The sequence below is a fragment of the Fomitopsis serialis genome, assembly GCF_022376445.1.
Source record: "Fomitopsis serialis strain Sig1Antser10 chromosome Unknown B0H18scaffold_501, whole genome shotgun sequence".
Classification (NCBI taxonomy): domain Eukaryota; kingdom Fungi; phylum Basidiomycota; class Agaricomycetes; order Polyporales; family Fomitopsidaceae; genus Fomitopsis; species Fomitopsis serialis.
The window spans coordinates 1-9,616 of NW_025955461.1; the positions used below are offsets into that span (position 1 = coordinate 1).

At 61.0% G+C, this 9,616-nt stretch overlaps 3 protein-coding genes across 3 annotated transcripts; 2 read left to right on the forward strand and 1 right to left on the reverse strand.

The window, feature by feature from the left end:
* Positions 1-2,448: 2,448 nt before the first annotated feature.
* B0H18DRAFT_963558 (uncharacterized protein) lies at positions 2,449-6,046 on the forward strand (the record flags this gene model as incomplete). Its single annotated transcript, XM_048043168.1, has 13 exons — positions 2,449-2,487; positions 2,525-2,660; positions 2,713-2,910; positions 2,987-3,250; positions 3,502-3,529; positions 3,617-3,732; positions 3,837-4,282; positions 4,369-4,576; positions 4,725-4,912; positions 4,970-4,999; positions 5,041-5,089; positions 5,173-5,799; positions 5,853-6,046. 13 exons carry the CDS (start codon positions 2,449-2,451, stop codon positions 6,044-6,046), a joined length of 2,523 nt encoding a protein of 840 aa, XP_047884493.1.
* Positions 6,047-6,618: 572 nt separating this feature from the next.
* Positions 6,619-8,052, forward strand: B0H18DRAFT_963559 (uncharacterized protein; the record flags this gene model as incomplete). The annotated part of the gene is made up of 7 exons (XM_048043169.1): positions 6,619-6,843; positions 6,901-7,144; positions 7,203-7,220; positions 7,275-7,501; positions 7,564-7,683; positions 7,751-7,820; positions 7,877-8,052. 7 exons carry the CDS (start codon positions 6,619-6,621, stop codon positions 8,050-8,052), a joined length of 1,080 nt encoding a protein of 359 aa, XP_047884494.1.
* Positions 8,053-8,573: 521 nt separating this feature from the next.
* Positions 8,574-9,403, reverse strand: B0H18DRAFT_1130432 (uncharacterized protein; the record flags this gene model as incomplete). The annotated part of the gene is made up of 3 exons (XM_048035472.1): positions 8,574-9,170; positions 9,254-9,309; positions 9,367-9,403. The coding sequence occupies 3 exons, from the start codon at positions 9,401-9,403 to the stop codon at positions 8,574-8,576; spliced, it is 690 nt and encodes a 229-aa protein (XP_047884495.1).
* Positions 9,404-9,616: the final 213 nt, after the last annotated feature.

A 9,616-nucleotide genomic window follows, 5' to 3' on the forward strand; every position in this document is an offset into this window, starting at 1 on the left:
ATCAAGTACCTCTGCGCTGTCAGGCCGAGCGAGCTGCCAACGTCTTGCGCCACAAGCAAGATTTTTCCGGGATGCGGTGCGGACCGATCGCGCGGTGGAAAGGGCGGTGGACACGTGGAGGTGCACATCAGCAAGGTCCTTCATGCCCCCCGCTCGCCCAGTTCTGCATCTCGCTCTTGTCCTTGGGGCCTATTTTGAGGACAGTGGCATCATGCGCTGGCGCGAGATGGAGACACACTTGGACCGAACTTTGCGGTGAGTCTTCCCAGATTTTTTTTTTTCCATGTTACGACGGTTGTCTAGGCTGTATTTATCCCACTCTCGACGTGTACCGCACGATGGGCCTGATCGGCTCGAGGACGGATTTCCGGCCACGGCCAGGACGTGTCAGAGATGTGTGCGCCTGGGATGCTTTTGTGGAGGCCCAGGCTGTCGACATCTACGACGCACGGAGCCGTCGAGTTGACGGCGACGGTCTCGACCGAACAGTGGCCGGACTACGCCAACATGGAGCTCCTGAACACGGCTCTGCTCGGGTCGGAACCCGACTATGCGATATACACCCCCGCCGTGTTTCGAAGGCTGGAGAGCTTGCACGAAAAGTGGATCCTCAAGGCCAACCCGACGCTCCTGTTCACGCGTGACCCGCGCGCGATGGACATGATGGCTGCGTACGGCCACGCTCTTGCCGAGGCCCTCGCCGAGCTCCTCCCCTCGGAGACTCCGGCGGAGCGAGCGCATCGCGAGAGCGTGTTGGCTCGCATTCGCCTCATATTCTACCCGTGGTCCAGTCGGACGTCGCGCGGGGCGGTCGTGCAGCCGGCTCCTTGATCTCTCACGCATTCATCAAGACACTGCTTGTCGACCGGCGGATGTACGAACATGGCTGGACGTGGGTGAGTGATCAATAAATATCACTGTTGTGGCTGTAGCTGATTTTCCCAGCTCGCGTTTGTCCTCGACCCGATCTCGCTGTTTGGTGTACCGGGTATGACTACCGGTACCGGGGCGGGGCACTTCTTGGGGCCTCATGGCATTCGAGCGGTTGCCTGGCTGACTGCCCGGAGACGCAGCCAATCGCGGAGGGACTGTCTGCTCAGGTAAGTGTGAATTGATCCTGCAGGGCAGGAGTCTGAGCTTCCGCAGATCGTGATGCACGCGTGGCGGACAAGGCATAGGTATCTCGCGCTGGTGGATTTTTACTTCCTTGAACAGATCCAGCACGGGCGATCGTTCGAGCCCGAGTATCGCCACACGAAGGGAGAGGTGACGCGAGCGGTGGTAAACGGCGTCAGCGACATATCGCCGGGGCCGCGAAGGGCAAGGCGAAGAAGGAGCGTAAGTCAGAAGAGGCGGAGCGGGCGGCGGAGGCTGCGCTGCACAAGCTGTTCCCCTCGCTCAAGCGGTCGGACCCGGGGCGGAAAGACTTTTTGCTCGACGTGGTCCATCTGTGCGGTCATCGCGCGGCGCTCGCTCGCGAATGCGCGTCGATCACCGGAAAAGCGAGCCAGACGCAGGACTCCGGCGCCGGCCGCGAAGGGCAAGCAGAGAGCGGGCAAGGCGGCGGAGGGTTCCATCGCGCTCCCGCCCCTGTCATGGGAGTTGCCTGGTGCGCTCGCGCTGGCTCGACGGGGTGCTCATGCCGTTGGACAAAGGTGGTCTCCTACGTTCCTGCCCGTGGCGGTCGTGGCGGTCGTGGCGTCTGCGCAGGCGGCGATCATGGCGAGGGAGCTGCTCAGTGCGCCGGTGTGCCGCTTCTTGAAGGAGCTGAGCGCGGTGGTCAAGCACCATCTGGTCGACCAGGAGGATGTTCCCGTCTTTTGGCCGCAGTGGGCGGTCGACGAGCCCAGCGTCGAGGCCACGAGGGTGTGCCGGCGTGGGCGGAGTCTGGGGAGACGATCCCGCGGGAGTCTTTCATGAAGCTGTACGACAATCCCGCGATCGGGAGGCTCAGTCGCGAGGAGCTTACTGCGGATGGTGGTGCGGTCCAGGGCGGCGAGGGAACGGCGTTGCGGCGGCGGCGGCGGCAGCAGCAGCAAAGGCAAGAAGAAGGCGACGAGGGGCCAATCTGCGGGGGTACAGCGCCAGCAACACGCGGCGGACGTGGACGCGTTCAATCGTGAAGCCACTCGGACAAGAGTGGAGGCGTTTTTTGGGCCGATGCTGACCGTACCTAGCTGTCGCCGACGGCGGTGAACATCACACAGCCGTTGCGGGCGCGTCTCGTGCGGCGGTGCCTCGCCAGACGCCGACGACGCTTTGACACGACGATGCTGAAGAGGACGAGCTCATAGACGACGAGACGAGCGTCCTGGTGCTGGTGCGTCGTCGACGCCAGGCGCGCTTCGGAGGTTTACAACGATGCGACGGTGAGCGGTCTGGCACGGCAGCAGCGGCGGACGCCAGCGGCGTGCGCACGCGAAGGACGCCGGTGAAGAGGACGACAACATGCCGTACGACGTCTCAGCTGCGGTAGAGCGTTTATGGGTACTCGCAGACGGAGGACATTGACGCTGTGTTCGAGGACGTGAGCGCGATCTTTAGAGTGGTCCGGAGGCTGCCGCAGATCTACGGGCTGAAGCAAGACGACGTGAACGGCGTGGACCTTGATCCGAAAGCGCTTGACCCCGAGTCTACTTGCTACGAACTATCTGGCGAACGTGAGAGCGATTAATATTATTCAGGAGGCGAGGCTGATGAGATTATATTTAGGTTCTGGTGTACAAGGCGCAGCAGCAAAGGCTCGTGCGCAGAGGGGATCCGAAGCGAGGTACAACCCAGCCGGCCCTCGGTATCAGTTTAGGACGCCTGTCCTCAGAGCAGTGGGGCTTGGACCTTCCGAGCCTGGAGGCATGGTCCACTCAGTGGACGTGACAACCCCGGAAGCCGAGGTGGATGTTCTCGAAACCCGTACACGCACTACGTCACCAAAGGACGAGGGGCGAGGAGTTGTATCCGGAGCTGGAGGCCTTTGATCCGTGGACAGGTCGGTACACCGAAACGCTTCACGCGCCAGGCTGGACGCCGTCACCATCGGCGGCGGCGACTCAGCGAGAATACGAGCCCAGCGGTCCCTGGCGACTTACCGCTCCCTTCACGCAGGCGTGGCCCGTCGACCGTGACCAGGATGGCGATGTCGACATGGACGTGAACGCGGACGAACACGAAGACGGCAGGCGACGAGAAGAAGCCAGCGTCGTTCCGCCCCGCCATAACAAGAGGACGCGACAGAGCGCGAGACTCGGAGCCGGTGAGTGGCTGCGATGAACGTGTCATTTTACCCGCGTTCGCGCTGCGACGCCAACGCGGATACCACCGCACTTGGGCCTTGGTCTTTGTGTGTGCGATCATCTTGGTTTTGCGATCATGGCGCGAACGCGGGTAAGAGCCACTGTGTTTGTCTACCCGCAGTCGCGCCGCAGCGCAAACGCGGATAACACATCGCCACATTCGTCCGCCGTACACACATCACTCATGCGCAGGTTCTTAGGTCGCTTGCAGAATGCCTGAGCGCGTCACGCCCGTGCAAGTACGTTGATAAGTATCCTTATTCCTTTTGTTACCGTCGCACGCACCTCATTCATTCATGTATTGTATCGTCCGCACCTATGCATAGACTTGGCACTTCACCCGTCTCCCCAGAGTCCAACTGGCACACACAGCGTCGACTGCGTCTGCTCGCCGACCCGCAGTGCATTTTTTACCCGCAATCGCGCCACGGCGCGATCGCGGGTAAAATGGCACAGTGCCCTGCAGCGTGACTGGCACCGGCTGCGATGTTACCCGCAATCGCGCCATGACGCGATTGCGGGCAAGATGATGTGCACGTGAGGCAGCCAGCGTGATCGCGCGACGCGCGTGGTGCACGTGCGATCACGGGCGACCGGCCACCACGTGCTCTGGCCGACCCAGCCACACTGACGCCCACGTCGCGCGCGCCCCAACATTCGCTGCACGTCCTAAGTCACTTCCTGCTACCGTCTCTCACCCGCCTCACTGCTTCTTACTCGCTCGCTCCGCTATCATGGTTGGCCGGTACGATCTTCAGCAATTCACGATGGTCCAGTTCTCGGCTCTCGCAAAACGGCAAGACCTCACCGACGCTGCCCGCAATGCCGTTCTCCAGCGGGTCTACGACAATGCCATCTTCGACGATGTCGCGCCCAAGCCAAAGGAGTGGAACGCGGCGAAGCTCAAGGCTCTGAACCGGCTCCTGCGTTCGCTCCTGAACAGCGCGGTGTCCTGGCAGACGTTCCAGCACATCGTCGAGTACCACATCCTCGTGAGTCGAACATTTTGCGGCGTCGCCGCGCGACGCTAACTCGGCATAATACTTGACAGACCGACGACTGGCTGACGTCGCTGCAGCGGTCAGGTAAATACGACCAGTTCCCTCAAGTGCTCGCGCGGTGCTACGACTGGCAATATCCGACCCCGCTCCCGCCCGAAGGCAAGTTTCCGGATACGATGGAAGAGTATTTCGACTGGAGGGGCATCAAGTGCATGACGTACAACGAGGACAGCACGACCGAGACCTTGGAGGATTCGTTCACGCTGTTCATGAAACAGTGGATAGGTAAGTCTCGCTTTCGTCCATCTCGCGACCTTGCACGCTCACTCGCGACTCGCTTCTCCGTCGCAGCCAATGAGCGCGAAATGTCGGGTAAGGATCTTAAGACGGTGATGGCTGTGACCGTCTTGCTGACACTCTCTCGGTTGCTTAGACGGGCCGCCGCTCTCTTATGACACTGACGACTACAGGCTCGGTACCGCGCACCTCGTGGTCCTCGAGCGCGTGACGGATGCCGAGCGCGAGGAGGCGAAAAAGGAGTTGGCGAAGGAGTTGGCGAAGCAAAAGAAGAAGAACGCTCGCAGGGAGCATTCCCCGCCGCCGCCTGAATTCGACACTGTGGTGAGTGCTTCTTCGCGCGGTGTTGCGGTGAGAGCAACTGAACGACCGCATGCATAGCTGTTTGGTGACGACCGCTGCGAAACGTGCGTGCGTCGCGCGCACGAGGAGTGCAGGCTCCCGTTGAACAGGTTGCGGTGCCGTTGGTGCATGAACAAGAAGGTCAGATGTTCTCTGACGGTGAGTCGATCGCGTTTCTCCTCGGTACTGTGCTCACTTATGCACAGACCAAACCGGCCGATCCTGTTGGCGATGCCCCGCAGGAACGCCTCTCGCCGGCGCCCGCGCTGGCGCCTCGTCACTCGTCACCGCCAGGATCGCCGCCCGCTGCACCGCCCCGCGCCGCTTCGGCTGTGCCCTCCCGGGAGCCGTCGCGTTCGCAGTCACGCTCGCGGTCCCGGTCGTCCTCGCGCTCACGGTCTCCTTCGCCGGCCCGCTCCCGCTCCCGCTCGCAGTCCCGGTCCCGGTCGTCTTCGCGCTCGCGTTCGCGCTCGCCGGCCGGCTCGCAGTCCCGGTCGTCCTCCCGCTCCCGCTCGCGGTCTCGTTCCGGCCGTCTTCACGCTCGCGGTCGCGTTCGTCTTCGCGGTCGCGGTCGCCTTCACCGTCGCAGGCCGCCGTAGCTAACTCGCGATATCCACCACGGTACCGCGTGCTTCTAGACCAGGGCTCGCGCAGTTCACAAGGCCTGGCTGAAGATGACGATGAAGACCATCGCTCGTCTGCACGGCCGCCGTCGCGCCATACCGGGAGTTCGCGAGCCCGCACGCCTTCCGACTCCCTCTCCGGCGAAATGGAGGTGGATTCTAGGTCGGCAGGGAGGTCGAGTCCTGTTGACGCGATGCCGGGACAGGCTGGCCCGTCAAATGTTGAACGTCGCGGGCGCGCCAAACGTAGGTTGTCTCGCCACTGCATGAATTATCTCACACCGCTCACGCTGCCATAGGTCAACGCGACGACGAGCTGGACATCGAGGCCCTGACGCGCGAGGTGGAGCGGTCTGCGGGGCTGTCTATGGCTGAACGGCTGGACATCCACTACGCTGTGATCGGGAAGCTCGTCGGCGAGGTCGCGAGGCTGCGGGGTGCCGTCCGCGCGACGCAAAACAAACGCGTCCGATACACCAGCGAGGAGGTTTGAGTGAAGTTCCCTGCGCGCGCGTGACTCATGTAATAATGTACTACCTAACTTTGTGTCGAAAAAAAAGCTCCGTAATGTCATAACTCGTTTGTACCATCGCGTCGTACCGACGGTGTAGGCACACATACATTACTGGACAGTTAGGCGAACGCTACGGATGGATGCGTTTGTACGCCACACATGCATGCGGTACCCGCATTCGCGTCGCGACGCGAATGCGGGTACTAACCGGCGTGGCTGCGAGTGGTGGGCCCCACGCCGCGACAAAAAAGCGCATGCATGGCAAAGAAATACACACCCGCAACATGGCGACTGCGTCGCGCGAGGCCAGACTACTCTACTACTGTACAGACACGGTACGGAGAGGTAGGCGGGGTGCGCGCGGGCAGTCACGTGATCGCGTTCTGTCCGGCGCCTCAGCCACACCATCCGGCGCCTCAGCCACACCACCTGGCGCCTCAGCCACACCACCCGGCGCTCCGGCCACATCACCCTTCGCGCCGTTCCGTCTGGCTGGCTCTCGCCTCTTCTCTCGCTCGCTCGCTTTCTCCTGCTCGCTCGCTTTCTTCGCGATGGTCGGTACCTGGGATATTGAACGAGTGCGCAAGTACTTGCGTGACTATGCCGGCCCCGGACGTCGCCCTCACCGCAAGCCGTTGGTGTTCACGGACCGGCCCCCCAGTGCGGATAAATGGACGGGCTTGCAGCTGTTCTGGCTCAACAGAACCGTGCGCTCGGTCTACAACAGCCCGGTCTCGTTCGACGTATTCGAAGAGATCGTGACCGGGTACTTATTTGTGAGTGATCGACCCTTCGCGTTGCGGTAACATCATCCGAGCGTGTCCGTCTGGCAGACTCAACCGTGGCGCGATTCGCTGAACTACGCCGACCACGCCTCCGAGCTGTGGCCGCAGATGGTTAGGAGGTGCTTCGATTGGCTGTGGGACGATCCTCCGGAAGAGGGCGCGTGGAAGCCGGGCATGACGGTGGAGGAATGGCTTGTCGGTTGGCGTAACCGACAGCCGCGACGCATCCTCGCGAGCGCGTCGATAGAGGAACAAGAGGCCGCGATGCAGCCCTTCGCGGAGATCTGGTGGCGTGAGTGGTAACGTTCGGCGTCGCACTCTGCAATCATATCACTTACCGTTCGTCACAGACAACGACCGCCTGTTCGGTCAGTGGGTACTTGTCGTGACGATGACTCCTACCTAACTGGAAGAACTTACAGGGGGCGGTCCGGCCCAGTTTGACGAAGATGCAGATCACGCCGCGCTGAAAAACTACACCATCGACATGCGACGTGTTACGGCCCAGCAACGAGAGGACGCGATTCTCGCAGGCTTGGATTACCTCGTCAATCAGGTCGAAGGTGCGCCGCGCGGCAGGAAGACGCGGGTTGGAGTTCGTGCTGTCGCCCGGAAGGCGGGACTCCCCGATGCGACGCTGGACAAGGTGGTGAGTGATGTTTCTTTACTTTGGGCCTTACAGGCTCGATGAATTGATGATTACTTCTTCAGTACGAGGGCGCGGACCGCTGCGAGCGGTGTCAACGACCCGACATGCCAGAGTGCCGTGTGCCCGCGACCGATGTCCGCTGCGTCGCGTGCATCGGGCGAAAGTTGGGCTGCTCATTCAAGGTGAGTCGCACACCTCGCGCGCAGACGGCTCCATGCTTACGATGATAAACGGCCGGCTGTCGCTCAGAATAACAATCGTGCGCGAGAGGTGCAAGGCCCTGTGGTACTGCGCGAGGAACGGCAGATCGAACAAGACGGTAAGTCGCTCTTGAAGTTTGCCAGGGCAGACGATGCTTACTGAACGTGCTCGCAGATGCAATGGACGTGGAGCCCGATCCCGAGACAGCAGCCATGGAGCAACGGCTCGCGCAGCAACACGCCGCGCTGATCAAGCTGACGCGACAGATGGGCGGCCTGCAACGGCAGGTTCGCGGCCGTCAGTTGCGTGACGAGGACACCGGTTCCTCCTCAGATTCCTCCTCAGATTGAAGGATTGGGTCGATAAAATGTATATACGCTTGTACTTCCCTAGGTCTCGGCTTCAGTTTGTTCGCACAATGATTGATTAAGTTGAATTCATACACACTGTCCACTGACGCAGCGGGATGTCATCCGCGTTCGCGCCACGGCGCGAACGCGGGTGGGCGACGCATAGCAGGGTATAGAAGCTACATGGCAACTTGTAAGGATAAAATCGCGGAGATGATCTCAAGTAATATATCTTCGCACCCGCAGCACTAGGCGGATTGCAAGGGTGATTTTTACCCGCGATCGCGCCACGGCGCGAACGCGGGTAAGTCGTTGTACGTCGCACAGGTCGACGGCACAGCAGAACGTAACAACGAAACCGATAGCATTGACAAGCGACAGAGCAAAGCAAGATGATAACAACGTCGATGATGTACATACATGAATGAAAACAATCGCAACAGGCAGGACCGCACGTCGTGGACGCTAGCAAGTAGCATGAGGCGGATGGACGATGAAGTGAATAGTGAACCACGCGCACCTCAAACGTCGTCTCCCGCCGGCGGGCGCAACGCCTTAAGCATCGCCTTGAGCTCGTCGACTTCCTTCTCGAGTTTGGCGGTCCGCTCCTCGTTCTTGCGCACGTCGTCGCGCATGAAGGTCTCGCAGTTATCGATGTCGTTGACCAGTTCGTGGAGCTCACGCATGTGGACGGCATTGTCCGCGGCCTGCGCTTGCGTCGCGATGTTGATGACGTTGATGTCGTTCTGCTGCCTCTTCAACGACCAGACGGCGTCAAAGAGCTCGTCAAGGCGCTCGCGAACTCGATCGTCGAGCTGATCAACCTCGACGTTGATGTGACGCCAGAGCAGCTCGAGACGATCCGCCGTTGTCAGGGGCCGGGGGCAGAGACGGGGACGGACAGACGATGCAGACGGCGCGGCCTGTGGGGGTGTGGGCGGTGGTGTCGCCATGCGGCTGCCTTGCTCCATGCGGGGGCTCTTGACGGGCCTATCCGCTCCCGAAGGTTCCGGCGACGCGCTCGCGGCCCTCTTCTGACCGCGCGTCGTGGTCCCCATGCTGCCAGTGGTCGTCGCGATCTCCTGACCTCCTGCGGAGTCATCGTTCCCGCCTCTCAACTGTTGATCAAGAATTTGTATGGACGATGTTTGAGCGCGACGATCCTCAATGTATTATTGTCAGGCAAGAAGTGTGTGCTAACCGTGGAGCCATACGGACCACTCTCGCGCGATGCTGAGATCGGCGGACGGGAATCGACTAGATTAATGATCGATCAGCGCAGACACATAATGTGTGTCGCCGACACACACATACCTCTGGGGTCGACGTTCAAGATCACCGACAGCGACATGGATGCGAAACGACTGTGCGGGGGCGTCGAGTGAGTGAGTGAGTGTCAGGAGACAAGGGTGAGTTTATTTTGTCTTGGCACAGGGCGGACGCAGCATTCGTGGACACCGCGTGCCCTCGCTTGTGAGCACGGGACAACTGCCAGGAATGGCACCAAAGGTCCGGCGATCTGTCTGATCGACGCGCGAGACCAATCCAGATGGGGATTTGATTC